This window comes from Bombus huntii, chromosome 17 (assembly GCF_024542735.1).
Source record: "Bombus huntii isolate Logan2020A chromosome 17, iyBomHunt1.1, whole genome shotgun sequence".
NCBI classification, from domain to species: domain Eukaryota; kingdom Metazoa; phylum Arthropoda; class Insecta; order Hymenoptera; family Apidae; genus Bombus; species Bombus huntii.
The window spans coordinates 6,540,582-6,558,269 of NC_066254.1; the positions used below are offsets into that span (position 1 = coordinate 6,540,582).

The following is a 17,688-nucleotide window of genomic DNA, read 5'->3' on the forward strand; positions in this document are numbered from 1 at the left end:
AAAATTAATCGACTTTTATCACTACCACGTACCTCATTGTCAACTTCATTCACATCGATCTGGTTTTCAGCGGTTTTATTACAGGCATTAATTATTTGTCTTACACATAGCGAGGCTATTTTGTGTAATATTACATCAAAACCTTGACTTAAAATTCCACGATCGATCGCGATAGCATATTTTAAATAACTGTCAGCGAGGACATGACAAATTTATCTCTAACCACTAACACCTGCAAGGGACAAGATTTGAGAGGTACGTTTAGTACAAATATTTCTTATTCCTCGCATTACTACTATATCAATCGTTTTTTTGCCAGAAATTCTCAAGACTACGGATTCTTTAATTAGTGAATAATTAGCTTGGCTCCAAAATCGGGGTAAAATGAAAAGGACTCACCCGGATGACTTGATCTGCCAGTTGGTGCCCCCACTACGTAGAAGCCGATTCGACACTCGTTATTGGAATTATATTCAGGGCACTGCTTTGTAAAGGACTTTCCTCCATAATCAGATTGATAGCTGCGCACCACGCAGCGGAGTCGAAAAATTGTTAGGTTCCACACTCGATATTTTGCACTAGCGACGGAATTAACTCGCGCACGATGGTCGTAAACTCTTGCACTGTTATAACCGGCACTGATCCCACTTCTGATGTCGGGTTTACATTAGAATTAGGGTTAGGGGCGTGAAACGAATCTTCGTTTGGGTTACACGTTGTCGTTATGCAATGGAGAAGACATTGACTAGTGCAAATACGATTATTATAGAACCGGACAAGTAACCGCGGTAGTTAGGTGCTCGAGATACTAATGACAATGATCCTAGGTTCAATAACGAATCCGCGGTCAACGGGATGACAACAGAACGTACTCACAAAGTCTAAGTCTGAGAATAATCACTGATCGCGAAGGCGTTACTCTTGGATCGATGAGATCGCGAGCGAGAATGCCTTTCCCGTCCCGATGATGCCACACAGGAAAACTATAACGGGGTGTGTCTAAGGATACGAGATCATCGGATTCGTCGAGAAAAGCCTTCGTTCAGAAAGTGTTGCTGCTAATTGGTTAATCTCCATATCGGTGGTTAGAAAAGGATGCTAGCCGCCCTCGAGGGAAAGTTGCTAGTGGGAGACGCCGCTCGTTGAAAAATATGTCTTCCCTATCTTTCCGTAGATGGGACAAAGACTGTTTGTCTGTTTGAAGGACTTTAGTTAACTAAACCTTAAGATTTATAACGGGCTCTCGGGCTAGCCGAACATGTACTGCGGAGACGCATCGACATCTGGCAATCATCTTACTCGAAGAATAGGGTCTGCGTGTGGCGAGCTACGTGACAGAGACCATTGGAATGTTTGCTGTCGAGTGTTATAACTATTTCCTTTTTAAGGAGAGCTATAGAATTATAGAGCTATGAATCCACTGTCAAGGTGACCATCCTGCCAACTACAAAGGCTGCTCAGCCTACAAAACCCTGTACACAAACAAGTACCCTAAACACAGAGCAAAAGAGGTAACCAATCAAATACCCAGTCCTCCCAAATTCACTACTACCTCAATCCCCTTAACCAATCAAATACCCAGTCCTCCTAAATTGACTACCACTTCAACCTCCTATGCCCAAGCAGTACAAGGAATCCAAAATAATCCGAATAGCCACAGGGACCATCCTCAAAATAGTGTCCCCAATTCACCAAACACACACAACGTCTCTAGGCTTGAAAAGCTAATAGAGAAACAATCTGACAAATAAATAATTTGTCATTAACATTAACTATTAACACTCATCATGGATAAATTAATTCGCCCCGACGCAAAATAAAACCAAGACGCATAGCTCTTTGGAATGCCAACGGTCTAGCTCAACACAAATACGAACTAGAACTCTCCTTAAAACAACAACAAATCGACGTAATGCTCATATCTGAAACTCACTTTACCGACAAAAATTACCTGAAAATAAACGGTAATAACTTCTACCATACCCAACATCCCCGTGGAAAGGCCCTCGGCGGCACCGGAATCATTATGAAAGCCAGCATTAAGCACTACGAACTTCCATCATTCCAGAAAGACTACCTCCAAGCAACAAACGTAGCAATAGAAGACTTCCATGGTACAATCACCACTTCAGCGGTATACTGCCCTCCCAGACACTCCATCGCCAAAGAAGAGTTTGATAACTTCCTTGACGCTCTAGACAATAGATTCATATCTGGAGGAGACTATAACGCCAAACATACCCAATGGGATAGCAGACTGGTCACAGTAAGAGGCAAAAATCTCTTAAATAGCATAATCACCAACAATCTCAACTACCTCACCACAAATAAACTAACTAAACCACATATAACTATAAATATCTCGCCAAGATACGTCCAAATCAACTCGTCGGCTGATCTCTCTTCTGATCATTCCCCCGTGATAGCAACAGTCAGTTCAACAATTATCGAGAATACATCTAATGACTTTATTCATAATCAACTCACCAACTGGCAACTCTTTAGAGAAGTCTTTAATCACTCAACTTCAGCCTTAACTGCACTAAAAACTAATGAAGAAATCGAAGCGGCCACGGAATACTTAAATATGAGCATAATAAACGCTATCCGCTCCTCCACACCTACTAAGACTTCTATCAGCAGACGTGAATATCCCCATTACATATTAAAGAAAATAGCCGAAAAACGTAGACTAAGAAGAGTATGGCAGACCCATATAACACGCAAACGCACGGATGACAAACGCAAACTAAACAACGCAACTAGAGAGATAACCAAAATCATCAAAAGTTATAAAAATGACTGTTTTCATAAATATCTCGCCAATTTGTCCCCCACAGCTGACTCCAACTACTCACTATGGAAGGCCTCCAGAAAACTCACGCGCCCCCCGCAAATAATCCCTCCAATCCGCCGTCCGCAAGGTGGATGGGTGCGTAGCCCTATAGAAAAAGTCAACCTGTTTGCTAAATACTTGTCTAAAGTATTTAAATCCCATTTCTCCAAAGCTGCCGCGGGCATCACTGAATACCTGCACTCTCCCTTCCAAATGTCTTCACCTATTGAACCCTTCACTTCTGCAGAGATTATACAATCAATCAGTCGCCTAAATCCCAAGAAAGCAGCGGGGCACGACCTAATAGGCAATAAAGCAATCAAGGAAATTCCCATAAAAGGGGTTGCACTCATCACATCGATTTTTAACGCAATTCTTCGCCTTGAATACTTTCCTAAGGCCCGGAAAATTTCACTGATTACTCTCATCCCTAAACCCGGGAAACCAATATATAAATCTAGCTCCTACCGCCCAATTAGTCTTCTACCTACCTTGTCAAAACTATTCGAGAAGATGCTAACGAATCGACTCCTTCCACTCCTAGAGGATTTGAAAACATTCTCAGATCGTTAATTCGGTTTTCCGAAACAATATTCAACAGTAGAGCAAATCCATCGCATAACACACATTATCAGCCAAATCCTTGAAAAGCAAAAATATTCCTCAGCGGTATTCCTAGACATCCAACAGGCATTCGACAAAGTATGGCACGAAGGACTACTATACAAACTTTAAAAAATCCTACCACACAGCTACTACTCCATGCTAAAGTCCTACCTAACCAATAGACAATTCATGGTTAAATACTTAGATGTCACTTCCACAACATTCCCAATAGAATCTGGCATACCCCAAAGTAGTGTCCTCAGACCCCTGCTGTTCTCCATCTACACTTCCGATTTACCTATATCAACAGAGATAACAATAGCAACATTTGCTGACGACACTATTGCTATTAGCTTCCCACGCAAACCCGATAATTGCTTTATCCACTCTCCAGCGATATCTCGACTCTATGGAAAAGTGGTTTCATAAATAGGGCTTCAAAATTAATGAAAAAAAACCCATACATGTAACGTTCACGCTCCCAAAGCAAACCTGCCCCCAGGTCACCATCAACAATACAACAATTCCTAGCAAGGACACAGTCAGATACCTGGGCATGATCCTGGACAGGAGGTTGACCTGGAAAAATCACATCACAGACAAAACGAAGCAACTAAAGGACAAACTCAAAAAATTCTATTGGCTTACTAGCCGATCCTCCAAACTAAACATACAGAATAAAATTACCCTCTACAAGACCGTAAGAAAACCTGTCTGGACCTACGGAATCCAACTATGGGGAACAAGAAATAATTCCAACATTGAAATACTTCAACGCTTTCAATGGAAAACGCTAAGATCCATTATAAATGCACCCTGGTATTGTTGAGAAAAGTTAGGTTGGTATGATCGCTAGTTACTACAAGCTAAGTTGGTACGACTTCTAGCGACGCTCTTTTGTCTTAGAAGTCGACCACGTGTTAATTGACTAAGTGTATCCTGTGAGTTAAGACGTGTTGTACGACGCGGAGAAATATATAGAGAAAATCGAATCTGTGTGAATCGATTAATTATCAACGCCAAACCTACATCAATTAACAGGTATGTCACCAACGAACTAATACATGACGATCTCAAGATACCAACAATCAAAGAGGAAATAGAAAAATATAGCGACAGATATAGCAAAAGAGTCAACAAACACCGAAACCCCTAATCACTAGACTACTTGATACGTCGGATCAGATCCGCAGGCTGAAGAGACACTACCCACTAGACCTAAACGCTAGATTCAATTGGTTATCTAAATTAAGTAATATTTACTTATTTATAATACTTACTTATAAATTATACTTATCTATAATAAGTATTAACTTATTATAAATTATTACTGTAGTAACTGATGGATTCTTAGAGTAAGGACAGGTGATGATGGTAGAGTTTAAAGTTTAATGTATTTTAATAAGTGATATTCAAATACAAGAGGACCGACTACAATATCGCGCACGTCGATGCACACTCCGTGTCCGCTCAACTCGCACTCCGCTTCTCAACTGCCTCTCTGGCCGTTGCAGCATTCTTGTGTCTTTTGCTAGGCCCACCGCACACGTGTTCCGCAGACGCTCGTAGCCAGGGTCACGTAGGTCTTTTCGGTGAAGTTATTTATTTGAAGGACCCGATAACGCATTGATGGAGCCGACAGCGCCTCGGCTCTCGCGACATTGTCTATAGTTGGCTCGACGTTTCTTCTTAGTCCCTTCTCCCCGATACTACATTACTACATTAGGGTTGATGAACTCGCCACCTGTTCTGTACATACATACGAAAACAGTTAATATATATATTTTTATAATATTATAAGTTTCGTTCGGACCTGTCCCTTTGTACAAATACTGTATCCCTGTATGTAGTATAATATATATGTCGGAGATGAAAGAACACCGGAGTCTGTAATTGAACAACTGTAGTTATTCAGTCCGATTGTAATTGTTCGAGAGTTGTGATAATGAGCTTGGGCTCGAGGCGACAGTCAGTCGCCGAACGTAGCCAAGTAGGTTACGGGATGAACGCTTTGTCTAACAAAGGTATGGAGTAATTCTATAGCTCTCCTTAAAAGAAATATTCGTGGCGACACGCGACAGTAAACATTCCAACGGTTTCTGTCCCGTGGCTCGCCACACGCAGACTCTATTCTTCGAGTAAGATGATTGCCAGATGTCGATGCGTCTCCGCAGTACATGTTCGGCTAGCTCGAGGGCCCGTTATAAATCTTAAGATTTAGTCAACTAAAGTCCTTCAAACAGACAAACAGTCTTTGTCCCAACTACGGGAAAATAGGGGAGACCTATTTTTCAACGAGCGGCGTCTCCCACTAGCAGCTTTCCCTCGAGGGCGGGTAGCATCTTTTTCTAACCACCGATATGGAGATTGACCAATTAGCAGCAACGCCAATTTCCCTTACTTTCTGAACGAAGGCTTTTCTCGACGAATCCGATGATCTCGTGTCCTTAGACACACCCCATTATAGTTTTCCTCCGTGGCATCATCGGGACGGGAAAGACATTCTTTCTCGCGATCTCATTGATGAAAGGAGTAACTCTTTACGACCAGTGAATATTACGCGTCCGACTTAGATTTTGTGAGTACGTTCATCTATCATCCCGTCGACCGCGGATTCGTTATTGAACCTAGGATCATTGTCATTAGTTTCTCGAGTACCTAACTACCGCGGTTACTTGTCCGGTTCTATAATAATCGTATTTGCACTAGTCAATGTCTTCTCTATTGCATAACGACAACGTGTAACCCAAACGAAGATTCGTTTCACGCCCCTAACCCTAATTCTAATGTAAACCCGACATATAAAATTTATGTGTATCAGAATAATAAAGTATTAACGTACACCGCTCTATTCTCTTATACATTGCAAACTGGAATGAATTCGTTTTATTGCATATTCATTCATTCAACACATACGCAAGACGCTCGTCTCATGGCGTTTTCCTTTTGTCTTTCTCTCTTTCATTTTTCGCTCGTACAATACAGATGTACATACATCTATTTTTTAACAATAAATAATAAGCAACGTGTTGAAGAAGAAAAAAAGAGAAATAAGAAACGCGCGATTTTATATATTTTTTGGATACATAGATTCCATTATAAAATTAATATTTATCTTTGCACGTGTAAATCATTCAATGTTCTCCGTTTTGAAAATGTGTTAGAAATATGGATTGATGTTAAGATGTGTAGATGTACTATGCTACACGCATTATACCTAGGCATATAATTACTAGCGTACATGTCTAGGCACAAGTACTGTTGCTCTTCTCTAAATAGATTCTATTCTGGAAATCAACTTCCTCTCAAGCAATACGCTTAGTTAGTCTATATCACCGTGCAAAAGCGGACGCTCCTTGTTTTAAATAACAAAGTAGTTTATCGCGTCGTGTGTTGTATAATTTTTAAGTTACTTTTTCGACTAAATGTATATTTGTTTCAATTATTTTTGAATAGCTACATTTGTAATACTAATACTTTTTAAGCCCCACATAATTTAATATTAGCTCTTTTTTCAGAATTTAATGAATCACTTCGTACTTTTAATTTATAACAGAATATATGTGAACTAAACTTCTATTTAAATTTTGTATTATATAAAACTTATTATAAAAGTACATAACAGTTATAAGTGAATGAAATTCATTAAATGAAAGAAGATATTTAAAAATTTTTTGTTCGAATTCTTACGATTAAAAAGTTATTTGTGGTAAGTTTTGAGATCGCAAAATTTTTTCCTCCTTCATTTCTTTTTTTCAATAGGATGATGCATTTAATTGCACGGCTAATCACAATACCGTGTGTTTCATTAAATTTTGTGCATTTTTATATTCAAAATACATTTTTTTATATTCATATCCCATTTCTAACGACTTCAAATTAATAAATTTTTGTATAATTAAATTATATTTTTCGCTTATCTATTTTTTAGACTATATATTTTAATCGCTCAATTAACAATGTTATATGTGAATATGTAACTCAATCAAACTGTGATGAAAAAGGAAAAATATCTATTATTTTTATGGAAAATTTGTTGTACTTTCAATATTAAAGTTTTTTTTTTGGTCATAGTATGTATTAAATATATCATACTAATTCGAAATATTATTGGAATTTCTATATTTTCAAATTATTATTTAATAACGAGAGATTATAATTTAATGATTTAAATCTCTGTTACTATAAATAAAAAATGTTAGCACATAAAATAATATTAAAATAATTAAGAACATATGAATCACTTTTACCACAACGTATGTAATATATGCATTTTTGTAAACGAGATTGTTACAAGTTTTAACAATGGAATCTCAGACTACTTGTGCGATTTGCGGGAAAAATGCAATTCATAAATGTAGTGCCTGTGGAAATGTTTATTACTGCAGTAAGCAACATCAGAAAGAGGATTGGAGGAATCACGCAAAAGCTTGCAAAAGTTTTAAGGTTAGTAGTTTTCGTACTAATCTAATATTTTCTAGCCTATGAATTCAATTATATAATTATATTATATTAAGTTTAGTCTTAGTTCTTAGGAGAAAAAGCAAGATTACTTTAATGTAATCAAATTTATTATACCTTGTAAAATTGTTTCTTATGCGTTATAAAGTTTGTACACGATGTTTGAAAATGATTTGTCACAATATCCATCGAACAATTAGAACATAGTTTTTGATTTAAGTATGGTTTTCATCGTCTAAAGTCAATGCGTTATTTTGGTTAAGATTATCTTATTTATAAGGTTAGAACCTTAACCGAAATTTGAAAGAAATTCGAGTTCCAGTGCTGCCTGAAGTAGTTGATAGGTAAAGCTCAAAATTCAAGACTACTCCCAATTTTGAAACGAAACTATCGAGGCTTGACTTGAGACACGAACCTTGCGAGAAATCTGATGTATTTTAACACAGTAACACGTGGCGAAATTAAGAAAAGAGGCTCTTCGTTCTTCTTTTTCTTCTGAAACAGGAAAACTATATTCAAGAACCATACCAAAATTGGCACCAAATTATATCGAAATATGATGGTGTATTTATTAATTTCTGTAAAACTGTCCTGTGAATGTAATAACCATTTCTTATATGCTAATGAAAAGATAGGTTTACGTGCAAATTTTTTAGAAGCTACGCAGTGCAGCTGATGTGGCAACATCGCACGATATGTTTAGACGTTTGAATAGCGTGCGACGATTCATTGAAATGTACCATTTCCTTATTGAAGCTAATTATGTACGAAGGATAGTTTGGTATAAATATAATGTACAATTGTTTCAAATTTATATTAAGTCTGAGTCGTATTAATTATTCGAAATTTGAAGATAAAACATTAAATAATTAAATATTTCTGATTTTAATTTATTTATTACTTCTGTACGATTTTCTCAAGTTAACCAATTTTCTTTTCTAATTATAAATTCTGGAACTGTAATGTCAGAGTTTTACTAAATTTTTAACGACATTACATATTTTAAACAAATTTTTATTATCATATTTTTAACAATGATACTGTTATAAGATTTACAAAGTATATATACGAGTATATAGCATTCAAAGGATCCACGGAAAGAGGCGAATGTTAAACGTAACGAATTTTGAGTTTAACATTTTTACATATGCTGAATTAAAATTTTCTGTGTTTTATAGTACCTAGTTATAAGAAATTCAAGTATACATCGTACTTTCTACTTTTTCATAGTTTGATACGTTATAAATTATTTAAAATTACAAGTGAAAGTTGAAAATGATGCAGGCGAAAATGAAAAATATTTTTTATCCTAATATAATATCTATGAGGAAATATGTAGTTGTAACATGGTACAGTGCCGAATGGAAGTATTGGCACAATCTGTATCTTTGATAAAATTTTTTGTAAATCTGTAAAGAATGTGCTTCTTTATTTAATTTTTTTGTAAAATATAATTTTCGACTCTAAAGCTTAATATGCTAGTATACCTTGTATTCTTGCACACTTTAGCATACCATGAATCATAAATTTTAGAAATACTTATAATAAAGAAAAGTCATATAATACACATAAGGGTCAGTCTTGATACTGACTTTGGGAAAGAAAAAAAATATCTCAATTCAATGGGTATATTTTTTTTTCTTTTTGTATGTTGACCGATTTCTCTGAAACGGCATGACCAATCGAGATGAGTTTTTTGCATATTATAGGACATGTCCTCCCGCTGATCCAGTTACAAACATTTAACACTTTCTTACACTTACTTATCTTTTCGTGTAGAATCAATCCTTGTCCCGTCGTACTGCGATTTCCGACCCACCCTGTAAACGACCGGCAACTAATTGTGTCATGCGCGCTGTTACGGCCGCACAATTGTAGGCAAAATTCACTGATAGTTTTTTGCGAATATCTCGGAAGTGATTGACCGATATTTACATATACAGGAAAAAGTTATGCAAAATGTGGATCTTTATAATAGATTCAAAAATCATCAAAATTTATCTTTTCTTTCATACCTCGGAATCCAAAGCCGCGATGCGGTAAAAATAAAAAGGAGTGCAAAATATTACATAATTATTATGTTATATTATGACTCAAATATTCAATCAATTATTTGTATATAATTTGTTGTTTATAAAGATATTTAGTAAAAAATGTTCTGTCTCGAATCTAATTCAAATAACCTATCGTCCGGCTTAGATAATTTTATCTAACTTTGCGAGACTTGTAATTCGCCATTCACTAATATGCCACTAGAGACAAAGGTACTATATTGTGGTGAAGATATTCGTCGGATGACGCCTGATAATTACTAGATGAGTTTTATAAATGAATGTTTTAAAAATAAATGTTATAGGGGAACTGACACGGAATTGGCACAAGAGTGCTTAAAAGCTTATGAAAAACCTTGTGTAAAAAACCTCTAAATCTCTATTTGAAAAATCTCCTTAGTGTAATTAAAAAGACCTGAATTGTTAGACGTGTTCGTCTCTTTATATCAGATAACCAGTGTGGACGTTTACTTAATTAACAAATCAATTAGCGATCTTACCTTTCTGGATGGTTCGTGTGACTCACGAATAACTGCCCACAAAGGAGAGTGAATTAGGTTCAAGGAGGAATTCCGTTCTTTAATTGCCGATATATGCGTGTACTAGGCATGAACACAACACCTCAGAACGAAGCAGACGAATAACAGTCCGTAATAATACCAATTCAAGTAAAGGAATAAATAACCCCAACCTAACCCCAATCATTCAATAAATGTACGAAATACCCAATAAAACGAATCGCGCACTAAAGAATAAGTAATGCTGGTCAGCACTTCTAAAGTCTTCGATAGTATATGGTATGTAAGATTGTGTTACAAACCATTAGGGCATGTTTCCATAAGAAAATATAGACGGGCATAAACGTAGAAGTTTTCTAAGAAAGTGTCTTAAGAGTAATTTTATATACGCTATACGCAGTCGGTATCTCAACTTTCGTAGACATTAAAGTATTTGTGTTTGCTGATAATACTAGCTTTACTAGATACACATTCAGTTTCGTAAATAACAAATGTGATATTCCAACAGTGTATGAAAATGAGGGTAATAAAAGACTCAACGTTATGCAAAGTAAATGTAACTATAATATAATACATCGTAGAGATACGAAAGACGAAGCTTTACGAAACTCGGACTATTAGAAGATTATACAAGGAATATGAAATTGATCTATGAAATAGTATTATAAATATGTATACGGACTATAATCATGGCGTAATAGCATCTCAATGAATATTGTCATTTGCGAGTTACCAATGTTAATTATTACACCACTTTGGGCAAATTGCAAAGAAAAATTCGAAATTAATTACGTACCTCGTTTTACAGTTAGCAGAAGATTCCTTATTGGGTCGTCATTGTATAGCCACACGAAATATCAAAGTTGGGGAAATTGTTTTGAAAGATGATGAACCTCTGATAGCAGGTCCTATGTATAATTGCGCTCCTGTGTGCCTTCGCTGTTACACGGTCTTGAACGAAACCATTGCAGTAGCTTGTGAAAAATGTGGTTGGCCTCTTTGTCAAGATTGCAAAGATCATGGATTAGAGTGTAATTTTTCTTCTTCTCGCAGAGATCATAAGGTAATTACACTACTTCATTGTTAAGATAACCTAACTATTTTTATTTTTGTAAGCTAAACACGAATCTGCAAACCGTTTCTTCCAATACTCGCACTTTTTGAAACCATCGGTTTTTTTAAAAATGTCAACATTCTAAACAACTTCTTCCTATATATAACAGCAGCTCGACTTTTATCGTATACAGCATTTAAAAATATTGCAGGATCTTTACTACAATTAGTTTATTTAAAGTAAATGGATTAAACAGATGTTGGTTAAACAGGAAACGATGGTTGTTTAACGTGAACTAATCACAATAACGTATTATAATTAAAACAACTAAATAGTTGATTTGCAACTCTCGTCACTACAGTTCCATCGCTCTCTGTCACGCGGACTACATTCTCTCGACAACGCTCGATTCACGCTCTCTGGCTTCTCAATCAACACTGACTGTTAATTCGTCTTTGTCCCTTAGCATCCCTTTGTCTTTCGTCTTAGCCCCATCACGCACGTGTTCCGCAACCGCTCGTGGTCAGGGTCACGCAAGCCTTTTCCGCGAAACTATTCGATTGATGGACAGACTATTGTTTATAGTTCGCCCGATATTTCTTAGGCCTTTCGTCCACTATACTACAATATGCGATTTGAAATGTGATTTCTGTGGAGGCCTTGATGAAAAAATAGATGAAAAGGATAACATTTTTATGAATCAGGCATCCGGAATATGTTTGACACGCTAATTCCAAATTAATGTTGAATTTATACCGATACGTGATTCTCACAAACCTCGTAATTTGATTAATTGGCGATGATGTTCCTCCGACTTCTATTACGAGTAACAGATTTACGTCTCGCACGCTTGTTTCCATCGACACTTGCGTATACAGATCACGATAAAACCATTGTGACTTCCTCCCGCTTTGAATAATGCATTGCAGATCGTTTATCGATACAATGAGAGATTTAACAGCTACCAAATCCTTGAATATCTAGACAGAAATAACATTTGTTCCTGTACAATTTCAAATTGACGATCGATCTTTTGTTATCGCTGAAACCTGCAATCTCACAAAAACTAAATTCCATTAATTAAAAAATATTAGAGTCCGAGATCGTTTGAAGATCGTACTATTGTACATGGGTGAATATACAGTAATGTTAGCTATAACATACAATATGAAAAATTATTTATGTATACGTAGAAAAACATGGGTTACCTGGAAAAGAAGATATGAAAGGATATTTATTTAAAAAATGTTCCTCCATCTAAATCGCCACTTAAAATCATTTAAATTACGTAAGGAATATGTCTCGTATTATGCATAGGCAGAGAAAATATTTAGATTGCCTGTTTTAAGTGGAACACCCTGTATATCGCATTTCTACTGGTTAATTTTTCTTAAGTTTTCAATCCAAGCGTAGCAATTGTCTGCAGTAACAAACCTAATCCAATTTGAATTTAAATTGATCTAATTGTAATGTAAAATCAAAGTAAAATCTTAGTAAAATCGAAATTCTGATCAATGCGTTTACACGAAAATCAATAAGTATTAACAAAAAATATTTAAAAAAAAGTAATGATTTTTAATATACAATTCAAATAAGTATAGAAGGGGTCGTTACTTGTGCACAGCATTTTGGAATAATCCAGAATCGGGAATGTTGCAGAATTAATCGTTAAAAGAATGCATTTTGTTGTTTTTTAAGATGCGAACGCTACTCCTGTTTTTAAAAAAGTATTTTCTAGCTTACAATTAATGTATTTTATACTGTTTCAATCCTACATAAATGGACGATACAGCACTGCAATGTGTGACGGATAATGCTGCTCCCTACGCAAGCGCATTGGAACGAAGTTTTGGAAGGATAACTAAATTATAATTTTTCTTAAAGATATGATGCATATACTGTAACTTTAATAATTTACTTTAATAATTAATAATACAGTTGAGTGTGATATATTTTAAAGCACGGTGCGACACATAGACCACGTCACAATTTTCACACTTATAACGCGATAGTGTCTTTCAAATTGCTCTTAGTTTTCTATTTTGAAGCGACATTTTGAGGTTGAAGATTCTAAAAAATTATAAGGATACGGATCGGCACGTTAAAAAGAGCAACTAATAATGAACTAATAATTTATTTTCATGAAAAGCAACAATTGACACCCGACACTGGCGTACCAAAAACAAAGACTATATATTCTGTCTTTACATTGTTAATTCTGTTATAAAACGTTGTGAGGGCAAATGCGTATGAAACAAGACAAGTGAAATAGATCATTTAGTTCAAACGGTGAGCGAATGAGTCAGTAGAGTGAGCCACTATAGTGGCGCGTCGTAATATAAGATGACATCCGCGAAAACCACTATAATGGCGCATCGTACTGAAGAGGTTGATTTAACCCTTCGCACTCGAGGACTTTTTCGGTCGGGCGTAGTAGCAACTCTGGACGATTTAGCGTATACGAGACGCGTGTCTTACAGTTAGCGTAAAATGATTTTATGCACAAATCAACTTACAAAAACATTATGTGGCGGCACTCGACAACAAATACCGCCACTCGACACTAACTTCTACCGGACAACGGTAGCGCAGTGGTTAGCTCATTAGGTTACGAACGTTTGAGACCCGGGTTCGAATCCCGGCGCCCGTAGTCATATATTTTTTTTCCACAATTCTTAAATAAGAAGAAAAATACAGCAGTACCCCAGTACCGACATCTACAGCCAGCAGCTACCAACAATCATCACGGACAACACATACACCTCAATTATATTCTAATAATTTATCTATATTTACATCTTTGAAAATATGATTTCGTAATATTCTTGAATACACAAAATTCTTCTTGAATATAATTGATCTCATTTTTCAACAGTTCAAAATCAAGCATCTTCATTTGAGCTAATTTCACTTCCGAAAACCACTTTTTTAGGGTTTCTAAACTATAATACTTTTGCCGTGATCGTCAAATCCGAAGTAGACGTTTGGAGACGTTGACGGTATCATAGTTTCGGAGTTGGGATTAAATATTTTATCTCCATTTAAAAGTCTAACACTTTACACTTCCTAACAAAGAACAAGAAGAGCTACGGAACCAATTTACGAACCAATATTGGTAGTGACTGAGAGTTTCCTTTCGAGTTTCGAGCAAAAGTTTAACCATACTCGTCCAAAAGCACAAAATTCATAATTTTAGAGACATTCCAGAAAATATGTTTTTAGTAAACAATTTTAAGAGCTGTTTCCTGTCTCTACAGGTAAATCGATCATCGATAAAAAATTTGTGTGGAATATTTTTGATTGCATAATAAATATGCAAAGTTTCGTCAAAATCGGCGTGTCATTCTCGGGTGATGCTTCTTGTTAGATTATTGCTATTTCTTACGTCAGAAGAAACTCTATAGCTATTTTATATATCGATAAATGTATGAAAGAGATCTGTTAACGATATATACTGATATAATAATGTAATGTTTCAGGTATCTATAACTGAATTTGGCCATCCGCATCCAAGTTATCAATGTATAACTGTCATAAGAGCGTTAGCATCGAAGGATGTTAATTTAGAATCTTATAAGAAATTACTATCGCTCGAAAGCCATTACGATCGAATAAATTCCCATGAGCTGTCAAACACTGTTCGCTTTATTAAAAGATTTTTCAAAACAGATGATATATCGGAGGAGGAAATGACAAAAATCGTCGGCATCTTGCAGGTAGAAATTCAATCAATATATTACAATTGCGTTATAAATATTAAGACGAATAGAAATGTCACATATTCAATAAATATTCTCGAAAAGCATGTTTCCGTAACGTATAATATTCCCAGATACAGTTAATACGAAAAGTATTTGTATAGAACCTAACTTTAACAAAATTATAGTAGAACATTTAGTACACGTTTGTAATACATTTCGTAGAGCGTTTAGTAACTAAATTTTAACAAATAGAAATTATATATGTGAGGTATATAGGTGTCCGTGATAATTGTAGTTGCTGGCTATAGATGTCGCTGCTGGGGTATCCCTGTATTTTCTTCTCATTTTTAGATGCGTGGAAGAAAAATCGGTCAGGATTTGAACCCAGGTCCCGAATATTCGTAATCTAAGGCGCCAACCACTGCGTCGCCGTTGTCAGATTCTAGTTAGTGTTGAGCTGTGGTATTTTGCTGTCGAGTGCCGCCACATATATATTCCTAGAAGCCTCCAAACTAATTTTCAGAAAATAAGATTTTTCACAAAATAATTTTCTATCTCTGTTGTTCAACTATTAATAAATATCTAGGAAAATATCTACGCGTAATAAATATTTCTACAGTTACCGCTTCATAGCATAAAAGACAATCTGCATCAAAGTGCAGAGAAAATAGGTTTGAAAGACGAACAATGTTCCGAAACACTTAAAATACCTCCACAATTCCCAAATATAAACATTATTGAAAATATATGGGACTACCTAAAACGCAAAATACGGAGTCACCATATTTCGTCTGGAAATGATTCAATGAGGATACTTTTACAAGAATGGAAAAATAGTGTAAGTAGGATCTTTGTCAATTTGACAAATTCAATGCCACGACGGCTTCAAGTCATAATAAAATCAAAAGAAATCTGCTGAGTACTAAAATAATTATACTCGTCTTAATAATTTTTTCCCTTAAACTGTAACTACGAATATTTATTACGCATATATTTTTGCCATTTTTTAGATATTTGTTAATATTTTCACGGAGGGCATAGATATCCCAGCTCTATTTTCTATATATTCTACATATTCTACAGACTTGTAAGAATGCGTATATAATTTTTATTTGTTAAAATTTTATTAATAAACGATGTTCTACAAAATTTTTGTTGAAATTAGTTATTGTACGAATACTTTTTACGCCAACTGCGTGTGTGTTTACAACGACAAAAGCAATTATCGGCTTCTGCGGATTCGCACACCGCACAATTTTAATTTCTAAGCTCTATATTTTTAGCAAATGTACAAAGACCAACGAAAATGTATTATATTATGTTACACTATACTGTATAGACAACAGTATTAAACAATTTTTGAGTTATTATTTATTGTCGTCTACGTTATCTATTGTTGCTTATTACTAAACAATTTTAATAAAGGAAGATAATGAACATAATGTACACTGCGTGTCAGCTGTACAGAGTGCACGTTCATATAACGTTCACATATACTAACGCAAGCTCGAAGTAACAAACGAGAAGAACTGAAAAAGGTAGGAAAAATTAGTTTATTAATTTATATTGTAATTTATTTTTTTATTTAAATATTATTAAAATATTAGTTTATTTGACTATATTATAATAAAAGTTAATTTATCAAAATAATATTAAAACTACAATTCGCCGACTATAAATTAACACACAATTGAAAACAGATTTAAATTACCGCGTTGGATAGTTCTTTCACAATAACTTGGTTTCGTTGTCACAGTGCCGAAATTAAATTTTATGATGTAATTTAGTATCTTCAACCAATTTGTACTTTTTACGTGATTTCTGAACGTGAGGGGGGTATCTGGTTTTGTGCCTATCTTTGTTCATATTTTCTAAGTTCTCCGCATTTGTATTAACACCTTGTTAGTCGTCAATGGATAGTTGTTGTGAAACATAGGTATATTGTGTATGTTACACATTCGTCCACGCGTTCCTCTAATAGATAACCTCAACACTTCTAACTGCAAGGGTACCAGCTTCTATAAGATCTGTTAAATTGTTGTTCACTTGCGGTTAATGATAGAAATTTTTTGTTAGCTTCAATGATTTTCAACTGCAAATTGCTGCTCTTTTCTGTGCCATTTGTTATATAGACTTGCCAACGGCAAGTTTCCTATCATAGACACGCTCTCACTGGGAAATCAAATATACGACACTATGAACTAGTAAACTTTGCGTAAACACTTCTTATCTACTTCCCGTTTCATTGACGAGACTGGGGAATTGGTGACTCATATACAGAATTAAGCAGTTCATCGCTTGATAATGATTTCAATTACTACGTTGTACTCGATGGATATTTGCACCGCATTAGATCGCGTCTCAGTGTCATGGCCGGGTTTGTGCCCGTTACTCCTCGGTTTGAGGCGAATTCGCAGCAAAAGTACAAAATGTGGCTTGACTTCTCGTCTACGCATCGTGT

The 17,688-nt window shown here is 35.4% G+C and overlaps 1 protein-coding gene and 2 long non-coding RNA genes across 7 annotated transcripts in view; 1 reads left to right on the forward strand and 2 right to left on the reverse strand.

Annotated features, from left to right (window-relative positions):
• Positions 1-4,811: 4,811 nt before the first annotated feature.
• On the reverse strand, positions 4,812-10,518 carry LOC126875214 (uncharacterized). The gene is made up of 2 exons (XR_007693276.1): positions 10,455-10,518; positions 4,812-5,191 (listed from the first exon to the last, which is right to left on the reverse strand). It is a non-coding gene; the product is annotated as an uncharacterized LOC126875214 (long non-coding RNA).
• Positions 6,263-17,688, forward strand: part of LOC126875170 (SET domain-containing protein SmydA-8-like) — a 54,212-nt gene continuing 42,786 nt past the window's right edge. Inside the window, exons 1-5 of one of the 4 annotated variants that reach the window (XM_050637905.1) lie at positions 6,263-6,869; positions 6,961-7,151; positions 7,729-7,888; positions 11,281-11,535; positions 15,006-15,242. In XM_050637905.1, coding sequence (XP_050493862.1) covers positions 7,748-7,888; positions 11,281-11,535; positions 15,006-15,242 — 633 coding nt within the window. In that variant the 5' untranslated portion in view covers positions 6,263-6,869; positions 6,961-7,151; positions 7,729-7,747. Of the gene's footprint in view, positions 6,870-6,960; positions 7,152-7,728; positions 7,889-10,643; positions 10,752-10,980; positions 11,029-11,280; positions 11,536-15,005; positions 15,243-17,688 lie in introns of those variants that run through there. The other 3 variants (XM_050637906.1, XM_050637907.1, XM_050637908.1) reach the window with 3 other exon arrangements.
• Positions 11,742-14,731, reverse strand: LOC126875220 (uncharacterized). 2 transcript variants are annotated; one of them, XR_007693283.1, is made up of 3 exons: positions 14,043-14,731; positions 12,304-12,506; positions 11,742-12,185 (listed from the first exon to the last, which is right to left on the reverse strand). It is a non-coding gene; the product is annotated as an uncharacterized LOC126875220 (long non-coding RNA). The 2 variants fall into 2 exon arrangements; XR_007693282.1 differs by having other exon boundaries at positions 11,742-12,506.